The 25,106-nt window shown below is 46.2% G+C and overlaps 2 protein-coding genes across 4 annotated transcripts in view; one reads left to right on the top strand and one right to left on the bottom strand.

The window, feature by feature from the left end:
* The window catches only part of LOC120954598 (vesicular glutamate transporter 1), a 27,772-nt gene extending 9,497 nt beyond the window's left edge, over nucleotides 1-18,275 (top strand). For 2 of the 3 annotated variants that reach the window (XM_049608595.1, XM_049608596.1), the window contains exons 3-7: nucleotides 10,180-10,462; nucleotides 11,761-12,534; nucleotides 12,606-12,791; nucleotides 12,869-13,054; nucleotides 13,920-18,275. In XM_049608595.1, the coding sequence (XP_049464552.1) occupies nucleotides 10,180-10,462; nucleotides 11,761-12,534; nucleotides 12,606-12,791; nucleotides 12,869-13,054; nucleotides 13,920-14,309 (1,819 nt within the window). In that variant the 3' untranslated portion in view covers nucleotides 14,310-18,275. The remainder of the gene's footprint in view (nucleotides 1-10,179; nucleotides 10,463-11,760; nucleotides 12,535-12,605; nucleotides 12,792-12,868; nucleotides 13,055-13,919) is intronic. The other variant, XM_040374673.2, reaches the window with a different exon arrangement.
* On the bottom strand, nucleotides 18,253-25,106 carry LOC120954602 (lipase member H). Its single transcript, XM_040374679.2, has 4 exons — nucleotides 24,132-25,106; nucleotides 19,450-20,151; nucleotides 19,213-19,381; nucleotides 18,253-19,142 (listed from the first exon to the last, which is right to left on the bottom strand). Exons 1-4 carry the CDS (start codon nucleotides 24,202-24,204, stop codon nucleotides 19,025-19,027), a joined length of 1,062 nt encoding a protein of 353 aa, XP_040230613.1. The 5' UTR covers nucleotides 24,205-25,106; the 3' UTR covers nucleotides 18,253-19,024.

Raw genomic sequence — 25,106 nt, 5'->3', positions numbered from 1 at the left:
GTAAAATTGTGCTCCCAAAATGAACAGCAAACGTGATGGTTTTGATTAATCAGCACATGAATTGATCACGTTCATCATTGCTCTTGAGCCGCAATCGGGCCATCAATATCGAAACGAGCGAGCGAGCGACAAACGAGGACCAATCCTTTTCCTGCTAAAAGGCGCATTAACGCATTGATTCACCTTTAAGGGAGAGGAATTGGGCGAGTCCGGAGTCCAGCGGGAGTTGGGGTGGTGAGCTGGAAAGGGGGCAGCTCAAAGCTCTTCTGCTTGAGAGCTGTTTTGTTGTCATCATTATATGCGGCTTAAATGATTTCCCTCGGGGGCTTGCGGCTGTGTGGCGGCTCATCATCGTGTGAGCCAAGGCCGGAAGTCGACTCCCAAAGGCTTGGAAATGTTGCATTGTGTGTTGGGAGATGGAGAAAATGTCTCTGATTTTAGTTGAAATGAATTTTACCTTTACTAGTGGTGTGGCTTTTTTTCGTTCTCCTTCTCGCTCTCTCTCTCTCTCTTTGTTGTTCAATCTGAGCTGCTTACGTTTTGACTCAAGAGGGAAGGATTTACTGGGATATTCTCTATCGCTGGCTGGTCTAGTTGGACTTGCGTTTGAATCGTTGCAAAGGTAGAATGAGTCGTCAGTTATAGAACCACTGTGATGAAAAATAGACTGCTGATAGGCATGATGGAATCAAGCAGGAGGGTGACAATCCTGACGTCCCGACTCGTTACACGCTGACAGCTTCCGCAATCGTTGACAAGGGCTCAATATCACGTACGCATGGGAAGGTGATTGATACATGTGTCTTTACGCGTTGTGGCTTTTCGTCATGTTGAAAGGCATTAAAAAATGAGAACAATCTGACGAAAAACATTTGAAAAAGAAGAGAGGTACTGTGAAGTTGAATGGTTTAAAAGGTTGCAAATCATTCGATAAGTGATTGGGTGTTGGCAGCAAACAATAAATCATGTTGATGTTTAATGTGCAAAACTAAAACATAAGCAATATTATAAAATACTAGTCCCGACACTACAATGCCTTCAATTTCCTTTCCATTACATGCTCCCGTCTTCATAAAGTGGGTCATACATTGCTCGTGAACTTTGCTAATGGTAAAATCAATAGCGATCAACGCTCTCTCTCTGTGTGTGTCAAACATTCCGGGCATGCCCTGGCAGTCGTTCGCATGCCAGCGTGTACGGATCTCATTTTTATGTCCAACATTGTCCACGTTTTCCGTTGCATCTTCAACTGAAGCATCGTGTCGTGGAAAGTGAAATGCTTTAAAGCCTGCAACACTCCTTCAACAACTACTTTCAGCTGACCGAGAATAGCATCCTTACAGGATGCTCTAGGTTGTTGACTCACGCTGGCTGACTGGTTGGTAAATTGTTCAATTTATGAAACGTGTGAGAGCTGCAACGAAAAGGAAAGCAACGGTTTAGGGAACACTTTCACCAGAAACCATCTTCTCTAGTAGAATGCATCTCCTACTGGCAAGCTACCACGTGAATGAAGATGTATCCTTCCAGCCCAGCTTGTTCCACCAGCCTCACCCTATCGAGGTCAATCGGAAGGAGCGAAAAAATATGCAAAAAAGCCGAGACACATTAAGCCACTTGTCTGGTGCGTGATTGGAATGCGTAAAGTTGTGAAAACTCGCGACACTTTTCATTTCCCGTTTCCCGAACGAAGCGGCACCCAGCATTGTTTACAGTGGATCTGATAATTCATTCGTTCCGGAACGCTTTTCTTTATTTTTATTTTCTGCATCCTCTGTACCTTCCCTTCGCCAGCGTTTTCTATTTGTCCGATGGAACGAAAAGGTGAATAGTAAAATCTGAAATAAATGAAACGACGTCTCTACTCCCGGGACGATTGTTGATCCTGACTGACCCTACCAAGGCTTCTATGGGTGAATCTGATAACGGCCAGTGCCAGGGGTACGGGGTGGTTGTCCAATCCCCTTCGGGAACGAACGCGCCGTGGAGTGGAATCGCACGATAAATAAACAAAAGTGGCGAAATCTCAGGAAATTGCTTCTGAAAGCCGATCCTTAACACTGCTGTGAGAGAAGGTTGGGTGAAAGGAGGGAAGTGTGAGGTGAGGTGATGAAAACCGTGCCTGGATAGTATGAAATATCCCCGGAAGTAGACAAAAAGGGACACACGCTATCTGTGTCCGGACACGCACGCTAGCCTAAGCGACATAAAATGCGAAGTAATGACTAAATTATGCCAGAGTCATTTTCGGACCGATAAATGATCTTAATTTGAATCAGTAGGGAACAGAGAGATAGAGAGAGAGGGTCCAATATTTCAACGTACTCCATTGTTGTCCTTTTTGAACGCAGCTTCGTAATGAGTGTTGTGAGATGAGAGTGAAATGTGTCGGATGCTGTGGCCCCTCACATGATGGGAAAGTCACGCGCCTCGGGTCCCCGGGTTGAACGCCTGTATGCGCGACGGAAGCCGACGACGGAAGGCTGTTATTCGTTAAAGTAATTAGAGGCGTTTAACCCCTTGGCGTTTTCGGCTGGTCGTAAAGATGTTTTTCTAGTAGCGGTATGATTAGTGTAAATGATTGATGAAGAGTATTGTTGGTACGACATTGACTGCTTAGGGTGCTTGAGACAGGATGAAGTTATGAGAAACCCAGAGTGCAAAGAAGTAAAGCGTTAAACATGAAATATGAAAAGATTTGCCCAATAGTATGCTACCAATAATTGCAAATAATTCGATATCGATTGCTAACCAAAACCTGGAATTTCCTTGCTATCAAAATTCCATCACTCACACATCGCACTCCTTCAACAATCGGCTCACATTATAATGTTTGATTGCAAACGCCTGCGATCGCCCTGAATATTGTGTACGCCAAATACGCCAGCCAGCTCGATTGTCACGTTTCGCTTTCACTCTTCCAACGTCTTGAGATTTCAATTCACTCTCTTGGTCCGATGTACGGCTTCTTTCGGGCACCGGGGATTCTGGGTGGCAAATGGGGGCTTTTCCATCGTGAATAATGCACTTCCGCCCTTTCCTCGCTTGCGATCGATTCGTTTTAAGTGTACGGAACAATCGACAATCGATATGAGGTTTCGTTTTGGGTGGTGGTGTTTTCGCAACGCCACTCCTTATCACGTGGCCCTTCCGCACGCGCTGTGTGTGTGACGCTAAGATGCCTTTGAAGGTATCCCTCCCTTCCCCACGTGCGTGGTTGTTGTATGAAAAATTGCCATTATTTAGAATTCCGAGCTGGTTTTCCCGTAGCAAGCGTAGGAATTGAATTTCAACGGATTTGTCCCAATATTTCAGCGCGCAAGTGGTGGCGTTTGGTGCGAAGGACGTCTCACTTTTCGGTGGCGAGAGAACGGCTTTTTTTTTGTTTGCGTCTCTCTGTCCCGAACGCAATAAATCAACACCCGTCATCTGAGCTGGGCGGCATCAAAGCAGCCGTGGGTAAAACGAATTGCGCCACAGTTAGTGTTCATCGGAGAAATGACTTTAAATTACATCATTACGAAACAATAATCAGCGCTATAGGATGGCTTTGCCGCAATTCGTTGTTCTTTAAGCGGGCACCGAACGGGTTGTAAAGTTTCTTTTGATAACATCCATTGGTAGGAAAGGGTAAATCTTTCGGGGTTCTCGTCTCTTTTTTTCTTTGTCGTTCTCCCATCACTAAGGACTCCCTTGGCGAATATCCTCAAACCCGTGAACGCGTGAACCAACGTTTGCAATGTTTTTGTGGCGTACTTCGGCACTGAACTTCTCACTCAAGTACAACAACGGCCCCCTTTCTTTCCCTTGTATTGCAGGATTGTGAGGGTTCCGGTACACTCCTTCGGCGAGGGGAATCTTGGGAGGATTATTGGGAATGGTTGTTGCAAAATCCTCTTGCTGACAGCGTTCCGGACACCAGCTCCAGCTTCAGTTGAATGTTTATGTTTTTTCGATTTTTCTTCTCTTGAGATGTGGTGGGGTTGGAAAGAACCGGGCAAAAGCGAGGGTAAAACGGGCGGGAAGGATATCAATCCTGCCAATTCATTTGATTGCTGTTTTTCTTTCCGTACAAGGGGTCATGTATCGGTTTTATTACATTTCTATTTTTCTTGTGTCCTTGTGTGTGTTGATCGAGTTTTGCGTAAGCCTCAGCAACAGGGAATGGGTTATAGAAGTGGAAAAGTATTTGATATGAAAAGAAGAACTAAGTCTTCAAATGATTGACAGAAAGCAATAGTTTATTTCAGAAATTTGGGATGCCCTCAAATGTCAAACTGCCACTATTGTGAATAGAGCATAGTGAATCTGTGCCCACCCAAGACACTCATGGAGTATTTCCACCACTGTACGCTAGAAATCGGTTGAATCCCCTTAAAGACTACAAAAGAGAAAGGGAAAGAAACAATAACAACTAATGCTACTTTCTTAAGAGATCACCAAGAAATCTTTTTTTTTTCTATTCCGTACCACATCTAACCTTTACTTCTTCCCGTGCCGTACTAAAAATGGGAGATCTCGGGAGCACGAAACAGCAAGAACTGTGTCTTCTATGGCCAGATTCTATTATGTTGCGTAATCTGGACGATTCAATCTTTTAACAGCTATTTTTAATGATTGCTTTTCTGTTTCCGTTTCGGATGGTACCTCCGGATGGCCAGTCCGGACTGTCAGCAAACTTGCCGAGCACGTTGTTTTGGACTTTTCCATCCTGCTTGTTATCTTCTTTTCCTGTGAGCTGTGTGATGGGAAGATTCTTTTTTTCCTCAACTTTATTTACCACGTCCAAAAGCAGCTACAGAAGCCCCTCGAATGCGAACCGGGGATAGGCTGGATGCCAATGGCAACGTGCAGCAGAAAGAATCTCAGCTGGGTAGACTTTGTGGCAGCGTCGACTCGAACTGGACTGGAATATCACTTCGGTCGTCCCCTGTCCTAGGATGTTTGTTCCGGTGCTTCCCGAGTTTTTTTTCTGCTTCTTCTCTGGCGCCACACAGATAGTCCAGATGGAAGTAGTCTGATAATTAGATCGTGAAAGAGCAAAGAGTGAGTGAAAGAGCAGACAGACACAGGTCTGATTGCCTACCTTTCTGAAGCGTGGTGGGGCGGATGTACAACCGTAATAGGAAGGAAATTCAATTTCGCACGAACGATTACCGTTTAATGAATAAATAAGTGGTTGGGTTTTCTTTTTGGGTCCATTTATAGTTCCTCCTGTCAAGGGTGAGGGCGCGCAAGGAATGAAAATTATAAAGCCCCATTTCGTGAGGGATCGTTGTTTAGCAACACAACGATTGGCCAATAAAGACTCGCTTTGCTCTCATAGTGCCATGGTTTTCAAGTGTGCATATTGTTCCACTTTATGTTTTGAAGTGGTCCACACCATACTTCGTCTGGATGCTGTACCGTAATGGTAGTGCTGGTGGTGGTGGCAAATCCTTTTTTAATGAACTGCGCGAATCCTACGCCCACAGTCAAGTCCATCAATCAAAACTTCATTAAAGCCAACCGTATGTGTAACGCCGTGTGAGCTTCCAATCGATGGAAGTACTTCAACCGGAAATTCAATCATCGCGGTACAATGAAAGGCTTAATCGAATGATGGGCCAGCAGTGATAAGAAGGGCCCGCTTTGCTGAGGTTCTTTCGGTGAGGTGACCATGTGATGTGACCTTCAGAGTTTTGCCTCTGGATGGATCCTAGATGACATACGTCGATAGGGACTTATCTAATTTTGATTGATAACCGTTACAGTTTTCCCTGATTGTGTTGTGGGGGGCTTGGGAATCTCGGGCAGGATAATATTGGTCTCTGGAGGACGTCTCCCTTGAGAGAAGCAGTCGGTTTCTGTGTAGGGAAATTGCAGACCTTGCACGCAAATAAACAAGTCACTTAACCCCTCGACGAGGGAAACTGGTTGCGGTTTAAACAGTAACTGTTATTATGTTTACAGTGCTGTCTGCTCTGTCCTGGTGTGGCAGGATAAAGCACGCCAAATATTGATGGTGGTTCATAATTTAGAAATTAAATTTATTTGCATATCTCTTGTTCTTCGCTGCTGGCTGGGTTAGCGAAATGGTTCACTTTTAAACTCATCATTCAGAACTTCACGTCCATCCAGCAAGATAGATAAAATCTGTCCAGAGAAGCATCCAGAGTAGAACCTTCTCTCCCTTCGTTTGGGTGCTCGGTTTTAATAGCTTTTAAGCAAATGTTTGACTTTCCGGTGCGGAGTGTATGTGTGTTGTGCGCGTGTTTACATCAATGTTTCGGCCGGCAGTCAGTTTTTAATAACATTTCTCATTTCATCCACTCCTGAGCTGGAGGGGTTTATTTGTCTTTGCGCTTCTGGGCTGAGGGGTTACTGTTCCTGTTTTGTGTTGATCTACGGTGTAGTACGGTTCATTGCAACTATTGTTTGCAGGTGTTTTTGTTTGCCAAAGGGCAGAGAGAGAGAGAGAGAGAGAGAGGGATTGCAATGGTTTGCGATATTAAAATTTGAGTCTACTTTCAAGAAAGATTTCAAATCAGATTCTTAAAAACGTTGTAATTGTGTCATTCTTTATATAAAATACGTACTTTTATTGCCCCCACACGTAGCTTAGAATCAATTAGCCAAACTGCAAACGTTTGATATCGTCAATTACCAACCTGGCTGGAAGCGCTTATCACCAATCCAACAACCCTCGCTGCGTTTGCCAAAGAGGGGGAAAATATACGCTACAAAAGTAAAGCGGATTGTTACCAGTTAATAACATAAATTATGTATTTCTTTCCCACGCACCCCTATGCAGGAAGGGTGCTTGCCTTTGGATCTTGCAAGCTGTGTGTTGCTTCGCACGTTTCGTCCTTTTCCGGTCCACAGTCACAGTATCGCGAGCACAAAATCAAATCACAAACATAACAAGCGAATCAACACACAACTCCCAACCGGAAGGGGCCGGATGGTTGGCGAGTGCGAGCTGAGCGAGGTACAAGGGCTGCGAGGTACATAATCATAAAAGTTTCACCACAGCTCCCTCGGGACGTATGAATTTCAGTGTCGAAAGGTGGTATGTTTTCATCAAATATTCACCTCCAGCAAGGAATGGTTTGGTTGGACTGTGGGACGAATCGTGCGCTTTGAGTTTGATTGACCAGCAGCTCACCTGTTGCTCTGAAGAAGGGTGAAGCTGTATATATGATATATTTGAAAAGTTTAGATCATATTTTACCAACGGTTTCAACGGTTTATTTCAAAATTAAGTTCAACATTCTAGCTGTATTGCATCGATTTGTGTTGCGTTACTTAAGGAACAAATTACCCTTGTAAGTTGAAACTGTGTCCGCCACTTAATACGCGAAAAAATACAATCAAATCGTTTAGCGCGCTAAGTTTGTTTACATCGCCTCTTTCATTCACCTTTCACTCGCCCTCCCAAAACCGATGAGTAATCGCAGCTCCCAAAGCGGTTGGAAAATCCCGGCCGATTATAGCATTTGGCTCACCAAACCAACCAAACCGACAAATTCGCAGCATCCCAGCAATCCCCGGGTAATCCCGCCGATGGCCAGATCACGTTACAATCACAAACACACCTTGATACCATGCCGGCTGGAAAATCCCGATGTTCCGCCAGCCGAGAGAAAGGTATCGTGCGCTACCTAAGCGAGTGAATTAAAAGATAAGTCTCTGAAGAATTGTAAATGATATTTACGGGGAATTGGATTTCAATCAATGTGGCCCGTGTCTTGTGCGTGTCGGGCTTACGGTTTCGAGCAGCTGAAGTCACCCTGAAAGGTACGTTTCAAGGCAACGCCGACACCGACGACGTTTCTTGCAACACTGTTCAATCTGTTTGAAGTGCTGACAAATTTAAATTAAAAATGCTTGAAAAGCGATTTCATTAATTTCCATCCAACCGATAGAGGTTGGAGATTGGTTTGGATCTGTTAGGTAGGTAGGCAGGCAGTGGTTGACGTATTTGGGGACGTTATTGCCTCTACCGTCTGGCACGGTGTGTCTTCGGTATGAATTGTCTGGCGTTGGAAAAGACACGTGCTCGACTGGTGAAATTGATATTTATGCGTTAAGAGTTGGGAACAAGGGTGGAGAATGGTTAGATAGAGAGCAAGCTTCATTTGCATGCTGTGCTTCTGGAAAGGGGGTTGTTTGGGTGTTCTGTTTAGATCATAAATCTCGATTATGGTCAGTGGAAAGTATTTTTCAAATCAACTGTAAGGATTACGATGTTCGTAAGAGCGAAGTACACTTACAGTAGAACGTGTAAGTATTTTTTCAATGAAGTTAAACAACTATGATTTGGTTCGGGAAACCATCACTGCTTATCCTTCCTTCTTATCACATTTCAATGTAATCAATCATAACTGGCACGAAAAGTTATTTGGGATTAATATGAAGCATTCTGCGAAGCATTCCGTTAATCTCTCCCCTTGGCGTTGGACAAAAGATCAGCCAACGTCATCATCGATGCGCCAATGACCATCAGCTTCGGCTAGATGATTTGGTCAATCTTAAGCTCCAGAAGATGTGCCGACTGCCGATGTTCGAGGGTTGGACCGGAAATTCAATTTCATCTCCGTACGCTATCCCCCCAAAATAAGAAGCAGAACCGACGGCTTGAAAGACGAAACTCGCTCGCAACGCTTGAAAGCGGATATTAGTAAACAATATTATCAAACCTCGAGAAAGTAACTTAATTATGTTTGTCAACGATAATTCCTGCCAGCCGGTCGATACCAGGGTAGACAACAGTGAGGCGAGAGTGGTTTTCCTCCCTGTTTATTTCGCTTCTAATAAATCTGGATGGATGCAGGCATAAAGGGAAGCAAAACACTCTCATATTCAGAATCACTCTCTCATCCTGTTTGAATGTATGAGAATGCTTGCGTTCGGAGCGTGTCTAGCCACATCCACTACGAGATAAAAGGATAACTTTGTTTTCGGTCGCCATCAAGATTTGCCGACGGGGCCAACAAACGACAACAACGAGGACGGTGTGACTTTCGGCGGCTCCGGTCGCTCCAGTCGCTCTCGGCTTCGAGCGTCTGTCGTCCATTTATTGGGTGACATTTATCAAATCAATTATTTTTTATGCTTCTGATGCCACACGGCACACGGTGAGAGAAGGAATATCTCACGATTTATGACGTGTCATAAAAAAAAGTTCTTTTTATAGAGGGAGACACACAATTTGTTGTGGTAAAGTGGAAGCCTGATTTTACAGTGGTCGATAGACTTCACTGGGAGGGAAGCTTTATTACAGCCCTAGAACCAATGGCAAAATGATTCATAAACATAATCCCAGCGCTCTAACGAACCGTTTTTCTTACATCATCCACTTTATCAAGTATGTGATCGCGTGAGCATCACGCAATTCGCAATCAGCAGCAGTGCGACTGGTGCCCATTTGAGGGTAGAGACAAATTATCAATTACATTGAAACGCTTTGTCTTTCGCCGGTACAATATAGGTGGAAAATTCATTTCCATCTCATTCTGAAGGGCTCCATTTCAATCGTAGAGAGATTTGTTTGTATCCCGCTGGTAAGCGAGACCCACCTTCCCGACGGGGGCCAACAGCTTGGAAGCTGACTGCGACTACGACCGGTACCGTTCATCATCACAGCAGGATAATGGTGTGTGGGTGCACATTTACATCAAGCTTGTGCTCGTTTGGGTGCTAGTGGGACGAACATCTTATCCCTGCAGTGTCTTTATGCTCAGAATGGTGGAAAACCCGTCTTGTCTAGTATCCTTTCACACACTACGGCGAATAGACGACGATGAGCGCTCTCGTAAGACGGTAGCTACGCAGCGAAGCAGATAAGAGCACGGCAACGAAACCAACGAAAGGCGAAGACATTTGCGTGAACGGAAATGACATTAAGTGGGTCTTTTTCATTTAATTTCATTTTCTCAATTATATTTGGGCGCGAAACGCATTTTGCTGACAGCTGGGAGTGTTTCGGGATGGTTGGTTCAAAGATTCGCCTTAACCGGTGGCAAAGGCATGCATGAAAATGGCAAAGAGAGGTCGCTTTTAAGGCAAGAAATCAACTGAGAAAGAAAGTTTTATGTTAACAGAAATAAATGAAGCTTTTCAAAATGACTTCAACCGTATCGTATAACAGTGTATAACAGTAACTCAAAACCCCGTTTTCCCATTTTTTTCTTCCAGTGGGTTCGAGAAGTTCGAAATGCCCAAACATGGCTACGACCAGATGGATGGGGCCGCGGTCGGTGGCGCCTACCAGGCCGATACTGGCGGCAACGACTCACCGATGTCGTTCGAGGAGATTGAGCGACCACCGTTGCGCCACGTCGACAAGTACGTCCGGGCGGAGTGTCCCTGCATCAAGACGACCCGCTACACGATCTCGCTGATGACCTGTCTGGGCTTTATCATATCGTTCGGCATGCGCTGCAACATGGGTATGGCCAAGCTGCAGTTCGAGAACGGGGTAAGTTGTGCACCTAGGGTCGGGCCGGGCGTAAATTGCACGAGCTCCATTAGCCGTGCGCTTCACCGTCGACGATAATTATTCTTCTGCCAGGGGTTTCGGGCCACGTGCCGCTGATGTCCTTTTGTACTGATTCTTCGCATTGGTGTGATCGGCATGTTTCGATTATAATTTTGCCACGCACTGCATGATGAGCAAATTATGTTTTTCGGTCCGGAAATGGGGCCCCATTTTGTCACGTATTTCGGTTTGTGGTGGTGGTGGTGTGTCTGCTAGGAGGTCATAGAGTCACAAGAAATTATAGCTAGAAAGCCTCAAAGCCATGTTCTTTGTACTCTTTCCTTGGTGCCTACGTTAGAAGTGTACGTCAAATGTGTACATGGAAGTGGGAATGAAGTTTTGGGATCCTTTATTCCTCGCGATGAAATAACAGGGACATCGATACCTTCGTATGTACGTAAATAAAAGATAATGAACAGGCAAAATAAAGCACGGTCACAGGGAACCAAAAATACCTTCCATCACCCCGTGGAAGGAGAGATCGTTCAACCGGTAACCGATAAGGTTGCACGAGAATGTCCGAAACCCTGAAATATTTGGCGAGGGAGTAAATCAGGAAAAATATGAAATTTTATGGAGTCAAACATAATGGAAGCATTTATTAGAAATGCGACGACAAAAGATGATAATTTTTTATTCATGAGTCATTGCACCGATGGGGTTTTCCCGAATGATGGGTGCCGGGGTGGGAGTGGGAGCGCAGCTCCGCTCAACGAGATATCATCAATGAGCGTGGGGTTGGCGCTCGGTTGGATAAAAGGACGAGAAAAAAGGACACACGCCGACCGAGGGGAGTAAAACGGATAAAGAAGTCGACCGGAAAAGCCGGAAACGAGCATAAAGAGCGAGAAAATGACAACAAACCCCGAGTCGTCGTCGCCACCACCGTCGTCGCTGTGATAACCGCCATCGACGCCACGCTGCGAGAGCGCAAAACCGTGATGCGTTAACGGATGTCGTTTCAAGTTTTTTGTTGTTGCGTGTGTGTGTGTGTCGTCTGTTTGGTGTAAAAGACGTGGTCCCACCGGAGGACACTATTGTGTTGGGAAGGTGGATTGAAGATGGGGTGGTAAAAAGTACGCTCGACTTCCGGTGGCATTGGCTCGATTTAACAACGGGAAATGGCCATATTTTTACTGTTACTTCTTGATTTCTACTAGGAAGCCATGCTCGGAGTATAGAAATGAGTATTCATGTTCATTTTTTTGTATTCAATGCTCTCCATTTTCCTTCTCCAGTCGGTGAAATACAACTGGACCGTCGCGATGGAAAGTGCAGTCGATTCGTCATTCTTCTGGGGCTACCTAGTAACGCAAGTGCCGGGCGGTTTCCTCGCGTCAATGTTTCCAGCAAACCGCATCTTCGGTACGGCCATCGCTATCTCGGCCTTCCTGAACCTGCTCGTCCCGGGCGCCATGATGCTACATCCAACAGTCGTAATTCTGGTTCGAGTGCTCCAGGGCCTGGTGGAGGTGAGTGACTCGGAGTGTTTGCACCTTCGAAACTTTCCAGACTTTACAGAAGCCGTATGCGTTTTCCTCCCCCAGGGTGTAACGTATCCCGCCTGCCACGGTATCTGGCGCTTCTGGGCCCCTCCGCTCGAGCGCTCCCGGCTAGCGACGATGGCATTCAGCGGCTCGTACGCCGGCGTCGTGATAGGCATGCCCATGTCCGGCATTCTGACCGGCTCGATCAGCTGGCACGCACCGTTCTACTTTTACGGCGTGATGGGCCTGATCTGGTACTGCTTCTGGCTGTGGCTGTCGTTCGAGAAGCCGCGCCAACATCCAACCATCTCCGTGAAGGAGCTAAAGTACATCGAAAAGTCGCTCGGCGAGTCGGTGCAGCTGCCGATGCCGACCATCGCGACGACCCCGTGGCGTCACTTCCTCACCTCGATGCCCGTGTACGCGATCATCGTGGCAAACTTTTGCCGATCGTGGAACTTCTACCTGTTGGTGCTGTACCAGAGTGCCTATCTGAAGCACTCGTTCGACTTCCGGATTGAAGAGGTAAGCTAAAGGTTTTATTTTTGATTCGGGGAGGTTCTTCAATAAATGCTTCCAACTGTTGCAACATCTAGACTGGTATACTTGGAGCACTGCCACATCTGCTGATGACGATCATCGTACCCTTCGGAGGCATGCTGGCGGATCACATCCGAAAGTCGGGACTGCTGTCGACTACCAACGTGCGCAAGCTGTTCAACTGCGGTGGATTCGGACTGGAGGGTCTCTTTTTCCTGGTCGTAGCACATGCCACTAGTTCTGTAAGTGCTGTAATTCCTCTTACGTGTTGTTGTTTGTGAAAGTATTGCGTGATTTATGTGGTTCTCTATCTCCACAGATGGGTGCAGTGACGGCGCTAACGCTCGGTGTTGCCTTCAGCGGGTTCGCCATATCCGGTTACAACGTCAATCATCTGGACATTGCGCCACGCTACGCCAGTATTCTGATGGGCATGTCCAACGGCATAGGCACGATAGCGGGTCTGATCTGTCCAATCGCGATAGACCACCTGACGCGGGGGCAGGTAAGTGTGTCCCTTTAATCGGATTGTGATCCGGCTGTGAGCCGGATTGCACTTCATCTATCGCTATGAAACATTCCTTCCGCCAAATGGTTTGACTCAGCGACTTCTCCACTCATTGCACCAAAACGCTATCGCTGCTCAGTGAAGCTGATTCAATGAAATAAATTAAATTTGTTACGATGTTACATGCCCGATGACTTTGAACAAAAACGCATCATTCCCCCGGGCGTCTGGCGAGTTTCCCGGCTGGCTGTGGAACAATGCGAAACTCTACACTTTGGCATCGGCCTCGGTTCTCGTTGTGGCGAAAGAAGTGTTTTCCATCCATTTTCCACCCCTTACATCGCATGCTTTCAGTGATGCCTTGTCGGGGAGTCAGTAGGCTGGGAAAGGGATATGGCTTTTAAAATCTTGAAACTGTACAACTGTTGACACGGTCCGGGAGGGTGAGACTGTATGGCAACCGTTGTCAGGGGATGTGATTTTTGCGGCGTCGGCTGTTTTCTCGCCCATCGCGCAAAGCGGTTCCGTACGGAGGCTTTTATTGTCGATTGGAGAGAGATTGAAGAATGGATGGTGAAGAAGGGTTCTACTTTTTGTTGTTACGTATAGATTTTAGCTGAATCAACTGTTCCGTGTGGTTGTTTTGTCTCGTTGCCATCCATAAACAAGCAATTGAAAAGGATGCAAATATTTACGGCTGCATGTTGACTGCGTGTGAATGCTTTGATGCGCTTCGCCACCATTTTGAAATGGATATTTTAACATACAAATGATTTTTATAGCACTTAATAGTCTTTTTTTTTAAATTGTTTCCAAATAGTTTTGTTTTAATGTAATCATGAAATAATTTTCTCCATTTAAGCCCAAATCATGTTGGTCTACAGTGTTCACGATAGCGGCGACGGTCCACTTGGTGGGCATCACGTTTTACGGCATTTTCGCATCGGGCGAACTGCAACCGTGGGCTGAACCGACCGTCGAAGAGCAACGAGCCTGGGATCCGGTTGGTTCCGGGTACGAGAAGGAAACCACTTTCAACGAGGCCGGGGACGGTGGATCAGCTTCCCCGTCGGGGGGAATGATGGACCCGTCGGCACAGATCAACGCCACCAAGACGGTGTCGTACGGTGCGGTCCAGCAGCACGTCGCCAACAATCCGTTCGCCTATCCGACTGCAATCAGTGAGGAAACGGTACAGCCGGAAGCGAGGGACACCTACTTACACGGCAACCCGACCGAGCGTACGTATTGACCTGTGCGCGCTAAGAAAACCGTAACATTTAGTATGAACTAGAGAGGGCATGCAGCGAAACTATGATTAAAAGCTGTGCTGTTTTTGTTTGTTCCATGCATTTGTTTGGCAGAAAAGTGCAATAGTAATCGTATATTGTAACAATGTTCAGCTCGATGGAAGAGGGTGGACAGGCGACACGCGAGCCATGAGCAAACTGAAATACAAACAAGTAAAATTAACCCTGCTTAAGCAATTACAACACTAGATAGTAATTAACAAATACCAAAACAAAAACATACACAAACAAGTAGCAAAGAGGCACATTGTATTTACAACGTCGAAGGGTGTACATACACTAACAGAAGAAAAAAAAACACTGACATAAGTATTTAAAAGATATATGCGTACATGCCATAATAATACAATATACATATACTGTAATTAATAACTACTGCCGCAAAGGACTAACTAACGATGCAACCAGAGAATAACAACTGTTAAGACAACGCACTGAGTAAGAGAAGCGGGAGAGTGGGAGAGTGGGAGAGTTTAAGTCATCACTTATTGGGATGGTCTGTATCTGTAAATCTGAGATGAAATGATTAAACAAGCCTAATCGCTAATCTACCCAGCATAGTACGTTGGCCTCTACCCAATTGGGCGCACAGTACATTGGGTGGAAGAGTATGTTAACCTCTTTTAAAATCAACAAAAAACTGTCAATTGCTAACGAGTGTCTCGAACACCCAGTTCAGTGGACGTACAGTACCCGACGAACCAAATTCTCAAGCAAAATGGAAGGATAGTTCAAAGGTGAACGTACTCCGCTAATGAGTTTTCCAGCATTCCTCAACTAATTGCACATGTTTGGCGCTCTGTGCGTGTGCGCGGATGAGCGTTGTAATTACATAATTTCCTGATTTTAGTTCCAGCTAGGTAAGGAGGAGCGGAGTTAAATTTGAGGTGTCAACTCACTCTCAAAGGCTGTGGCGACAATAATAAAACGGAAGGGCGGGCTGAATTAAAAAAAAAACCAAACCGGCTTCGACACCCGACCGAAACGTAGGTTAAGAGATGAGGCTTAGCTGAGCGCTAAGTACAGTGAGTTTAGTTTACGTTAATTGTATATTTTTAGCCAGTGTATGTATGTGTGCGAGGGAGAGGGGCAGCTGCAATAAGCGCATAAGCTTGGCTTATGTAATAATTGTACATTGGGTTTTGATTTTTAAGCGTATAAGCTTCAATACGTTCGATGCTGAGGCCTGGGGCGGGAGATGGCACACTGCACCGTACTGCGAATGTGACAAAGAAACAATAATAAACAACGCTAGCTGGTAAGGTTCGTTCATAAGGACATAAAACAGGAGGAGGGGCAGAAAAGAAACAAACAAATCTAGTACTATAAATCGTTCAGTGATATAGTGTATTAAACAGCTCATCAACAAAAGTTTAAATCGTTGCAAATACGAAGTGAAACCAAAACTAGTAGACGACGAGGGCACGGTGAGAGCTTCGGTCAAAGCAGAAGCACACACACACCGATCGCGGGCAAACGAACGACAGTGGAGGCTCTCTTGTGCACTTAACTAATCTGGCAAAATCAAAGTTTGAGACAGTGGGGAATTGGAATTCGGAAAAAACACAACACAACCCGTCTCACATAGCGATCCTTTGCCGCGATCGCGGTGCAGACTGCGTGGCTTATACTCTACGGCGTCGTGCTTATACGTTTAACCGATCGCACACCGTTTAACTAGGTATGCACATACCGACCAATGCAGGCGAGGTGGTCAAGGTGGTCAAGAATCATCCATACAAACGGGTATTATAATGCTAGCTGGGAATGGTAAATAAGTGTTAGTGGTAACGCACAGGTATGATTTCGATCGACACACTCAAACACACATAGGAAAAAGAAGAAGAAAAAACAAAATAATACCAAAAAAAAAACAAAAACACTTTGCACAAAATGTCTCTTACGGAAACGTGACCCCTATACGCGATCAATTGAAATTTTAGTGACAGTAGGTAGACCTTAGTTCCTCTTTCCTCGTTCTGTAGAACCCCCCCGCACAGGGGCTCTCGATCTATAAACCCTCCTGACACGATCGAGCTGTAATCTATCTCAAATTCCACCTTCCACCACTACTATCATACTATCATGGTTTGTTCTTCCAGTGTTAAGAGAGGCAATGCAATTATTGCCACTGTACATGACCTCAGTTGTTCCTCCCCCTGGGGGCGTGCTATTTGATCATCTAAACGTTGTAAAATATGGAGAAAAGAAAATCAATCAGTCCCAAAAACAAGCGAACACGATCATGTAGAAACCCTACACGGCGACCATAACGCAGAGAGGGCTTAACACTTGGCTCCCTTGGTGGAACGGTTGAACGCCACACTTGAACACAATGTACACAAAAACACGCAAAACAAGTACGCATAGTTTATCAGGATGACAATCAGCAGTTGTTTCATCCTCCCTTTCTGGTAGTGTATCCTTCCCTTTGGAGCGTAGCGCGAGTCGGCAGTAGCGTGGAAGAGGACGTCGGGGAGTGCCGGTGCAGAAGACTCGCAGGAGCGCGTTGGTAGGCGCGTCCGTTAAGCTAAGATTAAAGAGAGATATTGAGGTGAGGTGTGTAAAGAGATATGCAAAACCAAACTATTCACTGACACTGTTGAGACTCTATACATATATATCTATTATGAATGTACGGTTCCGTTCCGATCCGTTCTGTTGATCCGCGTTTCTTTACTGTTTACCAATCACGGATGTCGTTCTAGCTGTTGTTGTTAATTCAAATATATATAAATGAATGTATCGGGGCCCTCAGGCACTACAAGCCAGCGGGGATCCAACGTATTTAAAAAAACACGACAGGTAGATGGAACACGGTTCCGGTCGCAAAAGGGCTGTAACAGCCGCACGGCCAACCCATTCCTGTACTGCCGGTCGAAAAATCCAACTGGTAATCGACACATTACCGCACAACAATACAAGAATATTACGCAAAACATCATCGCAAAACCCAAACCCGAGCTGCCCGCGTGGCGTGGCTCGGTTAGTTGTAATTTCGTTGTTTCCGGAGTAGCAGCATAGCAGCCTGTAGTGTAGCAGTAGTGTATTAACATTATACTAATGATCGGGTCGGCCGGTATCCTTTGCTAAACAGCGAGGAACGGGCCAGCCTAGCTGTAAACGTTGAATAGTAAATATCTTGCGAGGCTTGCTAGAAAAGCCAAAAACACATTGTACATTGCATATATACACAAAACGTATTGCACACTATACTTATATACCGTATACACTGGGCAAAGGGGATAGGCATATTAGGAGGCAAGAGCAAAGAGTAACCAAAAGCAGGGGTAACCTGTATTCGTGTCCCTCCTCTTCACTACCCAATTCTGTAGGCGAATGAAATGGCATGAAAAGAGGTAAACGAATATCCAAACACTGAAAAGAGATCTGCTCGATCTAGTAAAGTAAGTAAAAAGTCGTCTCGCTGTTATAATCGCATCATAATCAATCATCGTAACTAAACGCGCTGTAATGGAGCGAATTGCAGGCAGTGTGTGTGTGTTTGCGTGTTTGTGTGGGAATTGAAGGATAAACTAGGGCGGGAAAACGGAAGACTAGCTTGGTGGAGAGGACAGACACACGTGAACGATATATTATTATGGCATTAAATAGTTAAGTATTCCTTATTGGCAATAGCGTTTAGCGAAGTGTATGAAACTTACCACCTTCTATCGAGTGAAAAACGAAACAACAAACGGTAACGAAGCGCATGGCCGTGGTGTGATCGTGGTGTGTGCGTGGTAGTGGACGTCAGATGGGAAGTGTGATCCTCGAATCATGAGTGTCTCACAAACCTCTGCATGTTACACTCACTCATTCACTCACACAGTCACTCACTGATCTATTCGACATCCAACATCCAAATAAAATGGTGCGCATATATTTAAACTGTTGAACTGAATCAACCCCTAAGTAGGCAGTACTTTATTTGCTACTTGACGTACAAGCGTTTCCCGAATCCGAAATATCAATTCCCAAGTAACACATTAACCTTCTTCTGTATGTTAGCTATCCGCTTTCCTTTGAATGATCTATGTACAAGTACTGTTTTCCGGCAGCAATATTCCACTCTTGGAGGTTCTTGAACCAACGTTCACAACGTCTGATGAACACAAGTAACGCTTTGCCTCATCTGTTGTGTAGCAACAGATCGGTTGAACCAACGTAATACGCTTTTCTCTCGTGAAGGTTAAAGCCCCCACGTGCGTCACTTTTGACCGGGTCGCTATAGAATGGCGATGATCAAACGAACGTCATATGTACAATGCTTCTTAATCCTAACCTTAGCCTACCAGGGTTCCTAATGCAACTATCGCTACTAATACTACCTTCTCTACCTCGCTACTTCATTTGCTTTCGATGATTTCGTTTCATTATTCTTTGCGGTGGAGAAAATTAAATTTCCTTGAATCAAATTCATTAAGCTGACATCATGATCGCTGCTTTGTGTAAGGTCGTTTGCTCATTACGATCAACTGCTGTGTCTTGCTTCATTTTTTTTTGACAGGCTCGTTGCCCTCGCCTACCCTTGGCAGCTAGTTGGAGTGGAATGTAAGCGCTAACCTTTTTTCTTGTCACTCCTCCTCGTTCCGGACACTATATCACAACCATTAAGCTTTTGACGAATGTTAACCTTCTGCTTTTCTGTTCTGGTTTACTTCCGTCGAACGCCCGCATACTCGGAGGTTTTCGCTGTTCGGCGGTTTTTGCCTGGAAATCCACGGGCATATGGAGGTTTAGCGTTTGTTGTGACGTAGAACACACCACGAGCTCTGAAAAGAGAGAGAGAGAAATCCCAATTTCAATCGTTTTTGCTAGGGATGTAACACGATCCATACTCACTGTCTTGATAGATGCTCTCCCATGAGGACGTACTCGGAGTCTTTCGGTTCGCACCAGCCAAGCAGATATGAAATCAGCGTTGGACACGGTCCAGCCCAGAATCCTCGTTCGCTGTTGATGGACTCGATGAAGTATGGCGTCACTTTAGTGTGATCACAGGCAAGCGTTTCTAAGAGAATTGGAAATGTTAGTTATGTCAATTCTTTGGAATCATCATGAATAGTTGTCTCTACTCACGAAAGATGGTGGAGCTAGCACAGCCTGGCTGACTCGTGCCTCCATTCACATAGAAATCTGCATGTCCTCCTGGACTCCACTGGCCCAGAATACCCGCTCCCGTGTGTATGATGTCAACGAAGTGTGCATCCGAAGGATCAAGATCACGCGAATTGTTAGATCCCGCGTAGAAGAAGATTGTTGGATCGAGCCCAGTAATCCGTCCCAGTTTTCCCTCCGCAGGAGTCAGATAGTTCGCCACCAATCCAGCAATGTGCGCTCCAACACTGTACCCGATCAGGTGCATATCGTCCGGTGGGACTCCCCGTGGGTGGTTGGCAATGTACTTCACCAGCTGCGAGACACAGAGACTTCCAAAACGTGGAGCCCATTCGATCTGATTCAAGCACGGCTCCGTCACTGCCGATCCGTAGTCGACGATGATGATGTTGTAGTTCCCGCGGGTAAAGTATGCCTTGCGCATATCGGGACTCGGGGACAGATTACGACCACCACCGAACCCATGGATAACGATCTTCACCGGATGCGAAGGATTCCAGTGCGTGTAGTAGAGCGATTCCGGATCCAAAACGTCGATCAACTCCGGCGTCTGCTGGGTGCGGCGCGTGTACAGATAGAACTTGATCCGGGGATGTGGACAGCGGTACGGTTTCTCCAGGCATGAGCTGGTATTGAAGACATTTTTGTTCTCCTGCTTTTGAGCTGGTGAGGACAAGATCGAGAAGGAAAGTATGCAAAGTGTAAAACTTCTTGTGAACATGGTTGGAAGTGGTTGATCAAGAGCCGCCTGTTGGACACGAGCGATGATGTGTTTACTGCTTGAATGGAGCCACTGGGGCAATGCAACGTAGTCGACAGTCCGCGCGATCGGAATGATATTACGACAAAGCCCTTTAAGTTGAGGCGTGCCCATTACTAAACGAACGTCGTTACTAGTCAGCCGAACGGTGGTAGGCATCCATTTTCATGAAGGTAATAATTGACCCACATAGATGGAGGCCTCGCACAGAACGCGTCGAGATGGGTAGCTTGAGGGGGCGAAACATGATTACGAGATGAGTTTTATGAAAAATGACATTACTGCACCTGGCACCATTCTTGCCGTGGTGAGTACCATACAGTAACGATCGTTTACCAGACGATCGCAAAGGATGGTGGTGGTGGTGGTGGAAGTGATAAGTGTGTTTTATGTGCGAATCACAGCCTTGCTTTGTAACTGGAAGCAGTTGTGTAACTTTTATTCCAGAAGCATGTGAATATTACGCGTCGTTAAACCTGCATCTTAACTATGTCACACGTGGTGGGTGTGTGCATTTTTTTCCGGCTCGATCGCTTGGTGTAACGTAATCGCGAAAGAAATGTCGTTTAATGTGCTGTCGTGAAGAATTACGTCCATGAAATGTTAACCACGTTTACGATCAACTCCATGTTGATGGCATCATGAGGGCAAAATGTGTAAATATGTATGAACACATGTTGAAACAGTGATCGATTCGATTATCTATAGATTAAGAAATAGTACTACTTTGATGTTTAACTCTCCCTCAGACAGTAGCAGATATTGTTTGCGTTAACAGTTTTGTTCCACTCCGCCCCAGCCTTGATTTCTCCTCTCGAAAAGCCCTACCCAAACAAAGCCGGCCGACTTCACGCGATGCTTCGCCACTTTAGCGTCTCAATGACGGCGCGAAGGTAAGCGACGAACTGCGCGAGTGGTTTTGACAGCCGCCGAATGATCTTGCCCGACCCGATCGATCTTACTAGATCAGTGCACAACAGTACAATGCCTCGCCGAGGGGGCATTCACTGTCCACGCGTGACGATGCACGTGACCAACCTGTTGGAGGTTGTTAGCGTATTGTGCCATGTGCGAAAATCGCCCGATGCGGCCCATCTAATTCCGGCCGACCTTTGCGCGAAACGAGCTCGATCGGAATGCGTAATTAAGCCGCCCCGGCGTGGCGCGGTTGTTTGAGTGAGAAACAAATTGTTCTTGGTAGTGGCGCCTTTTTTCTGGCGGGCGTTGCATGAGCGAATAATTAATTAATTTAATTAATTAATAAATTAAATAATAATAATCAACAAAAAGAGAGTTTTAATAATGATGCATGTGCTGGAGTGGTTGTATTTTTGAAACCGAAACAGTTAATTGAAAGTTGTGCATGACGCACAGGTTCCAATGTCTTAAGCATCCTCTGTCACGAAGTGCGTGCCAACAGCGAACGATAATTTGGAGGAATGTGGCCACACTTCTTTCCCCATTGTTTTCATATGAAATTAAATACACTAACCACCTTTGTCAACGTAAATGCTGTTTGCAAGCACGCAAAGCACGATGATTCACCTGTACATCGCAGACGAACGGCAAACACTTTCACCCAGCCCCGGCCCGGTCTCGAGGAAGTGTAAGTACACACTTAACAGATCGCAAAAAGTGGAACAGAAAAATGTCAAAATAAGTAGCTGTGCCGGGCAAGGTATGTTAAAGAGCGGCAGGTTAGACAAAAAATGCCGGCATTCAAAGGAAAACGCACTTACCCCGGGGGCGGAGCAGGGGAAATGTGTCTACTGTTTGCATCGTTTTTATGTGGTTTGAGCGTCGACCGACCTCATCATCGATTACAGCATAAGTTGAGACCCCACGCCAGCCACGCTTACAGCACTCGAGCGCACATACCGCACAACGTATCGTTTGACGGACGTCTGTAAGACAGCAAAGCCCCTGTGTTTTTTCGTGTGAAGAAGCATTACAACGAACCGATCCACCATGCCCCCTTCTACGCGTGTAATGATGCCGCTGCTTCACGGTTACCGATTTCCAGGTGGATCGGTCGTCGTCGTCGTCAGCGTCTCGTTGCACGCTGATTGCATCATGCAATCGACGATGCACCGGTAGGAATCAGTAACGCATTGTTTCGTCCACCAGCATTAAAGAACTTTCTCCAAACCTTTCTGGCATGTTCGATAAATCCCACTAAGACTGCAGCATGGTGCTGTACTAATGGAGGGTGAACTTCCGAGGCTCGCAAATGTGACGCGATCTTGCAGCGACGTCACATGTAGGGAAGGCGCCAGACCCTGCCAGCTTGGTTGAGGTCGCTTGGAATGGATTCCGGTTATGACGGGCCTTTCACTTTTAACCATGCGTGGTTAGCCGGTCTCTGCTGCCCCGGCTCCAAAGTGGCTTCCTTGAAACGACCAGTTCCGACCGTATAATCTCCCGCTCTAGCACACCCGCGTGACCGATAATTAGCCAGCTCGATCTAGCGATCGATGCGGGTGCCCCATTAGCATCGGCATCGGTCCTCGCCACGCCAAGGTTGATGTCAGTGTTTGAAGCATTCCCGTTTCTCCGCTTGAATATTCGCACTCACCGCACACACACACACACACAGCATGCATCGTGCGTCGTGCACTTCCTAGTTGCGCAATCTCAATGGCCCGAATTTTAACACACACACCAAAACCAAAACAAACGAGGGCACCAAAACGCACACCGGTGCGATGGATGACGGATCCGGATGGCTGGACGCTGGCAAAGGTTTGTGGTTTTTATTTTGGGGTGGTTGTTTGCATTAGCAAACCAAACCGCGTGCGGCCAGTGACGCTCCGACAAAAGGGAGCGTGAAAATAACGGCCTCTCGTTTTGGGGTTATTACATCAACCGATCGCCCGGTGGACGGACGATGATTTGTTGTGTTCGGTTGACTGTTTGGAGAGGTGAAAATTGGAACACAGTCCCGGGCGGGACCACTGGGGAAACGCGTCAATCGAACGCGTTAACCTTGAAAGGAAAGACGGCGTGATCGGGTTGTGATTGAGGGAGGCAGGGCTACAAATGGTGTCGCCCCGATGGCTCTGGGCACCTGTGCGCTGGGGAAGAGGAATGTCTCCAAACCAGGCGGCAGCGGTTTGTCAACCCGACCGGCGTGTTAAATGAAGCGGTTTTTGGTTGATCGCGCGTTGAATTTGACTGTGAGCCCACACAGAGTGCACAAGGGCTTGAAGCAGTGGGTTAGTGGTACGCCTCGAGTGAGGTGTTTTGGATTGTGGACAGGGTGACGAATGCAACGTTGGGGCTGTGTTGTCACATTTCTCGGTCTTTCTGTATGATATCCGTTAACATTTTAGGCAATACTGAAGCTTTCGGTGGGTGTTTGAGCTCCGATGGGTTCTACAAGCGGGTTTCCAAGGGTTATTTTGTGGATGTCACGAATTCTAATTAACTGATGAGGTTAATGAACTGCTTTATCTCTTTACTTTATGGCTTGTTGATGTGTCACAAACGTTAGAGCAAGGTCATGCCGAATTCCACTATCTTTATAGCCACAAGACGAGCGTTTAGAGCGTATCTCTACATGAAAACCGGTTTTTGCTTTAGTTGCTAGGGTCGTTATCTTCCTTGTTCGTGACGGAATCTCAGCAAGTCATGATTAAATGAAAAAAAAAAAAAAAAGAAATAGGATCACATCTCGATTGGAACGAAATGACTACTAATATCCACTTATTTAAATATTTCCATAGAAAAAGCTCTGCTTAAACCCTGACGTCTTGAACTAAATCAACCGCTTAATACACCTACAAATAAACCCCCAACATAATCTAAGCGAGAGTAACCTTCAGACGCGCAAAACCTTCCCACGAGCGCGCGCGCGCGCGCCAACACTGCTGCTTTTGTTTACCTTCCGTGATGCTCTGGAACGCCGCCAGCGCAATGAAAACCAATCCAATCGAAACGAACGGAAGTTGCTGCATTTTCACGGATTGCACCAAACCGCTGTACTGTGCCTCCCCAAAGCGCGCCGTCTTTAGTCGGGTTTATTTTTATTCCTCGGCGTGTTACAGCTTTGCGCTGCGTATAGCCGAACGCACCCCGCGCGCACAACACACTGCACGCGCAATCGATGACGGCGCTGCGTACACACGTTACTGTCTGCACTGCAACAACTACACCGTATCGAACACTTTCGCGCTTATCTCACTCTCGCTTTCGTTTGGTTACATGTGTTGTCGAGGTTTTTTTTTCCTTTTTCTCTCTCTCGAAAACTTAAGGTACGATTTTGGTTCGATTGCAATTGCGGTTGGAAAAATAATTCGCAGATTGGCCTGTTCCGTCCAACCGTCTGCACCGTCACACACGCACACGTCTTGTATCCGAACGCACAGCTGATGATGATCTTGGGACGGGCTCGAGTTAAGTAACCGCCTTGCCTTGGCGCGAATCGAAATTGGACGGTGCTGGATTTATAAACTTGGACCGTGGTGGATGAGACGAACGAAAACAAACTTGTGGCACTTTCCTTTGGGGGGTTTTCCCATCCGGGGTTTTCCGGTGTCTTCTGTGATCATTGGACTAAATATTTTTGCACAACCTGCGAACGCTTGCTTCACTTTGCGGACAACATTTGCGTACTTTCCACTGCATTCACTTTTATCCGCTTATCGATACGACGAACCCCTGTTTATGCACAGAAACAAACGAAAAGACGGGAACCAAAAAGAGCACAAACCACGGGGACGCGGGAGTCCAAACGAGCCTGGACGCAATAGGCGGAACCGCACCTGGCACTGGTTTTATGGAAACTGGTTTGCTGGTATGCGTCGGTCCCAGGCCCGAACCGCAGATGCGTTTCTTTTCAACGCGAAGCTTGAAACAA

This window comes from Anopheles coluzzii, chromosome 3 (assembly GCF_943734685.1).
Source record: "Anopheles coluzzii chromosome 3, AcolN3, whole genome shotgun sequence".
In the NCBI taxonomy this organism is placed as follows: domain Eukaryota; kingdom Metazoa; phylum Arthropoda; class Insecta; order Diptera; family Culicidae; genus Anopheles; species Anopheles coluzzii.
Note: the sequence above shows the minus strand (reverse complement) of the source record. Positions and strands in the feature narration are given on the sequence as shown.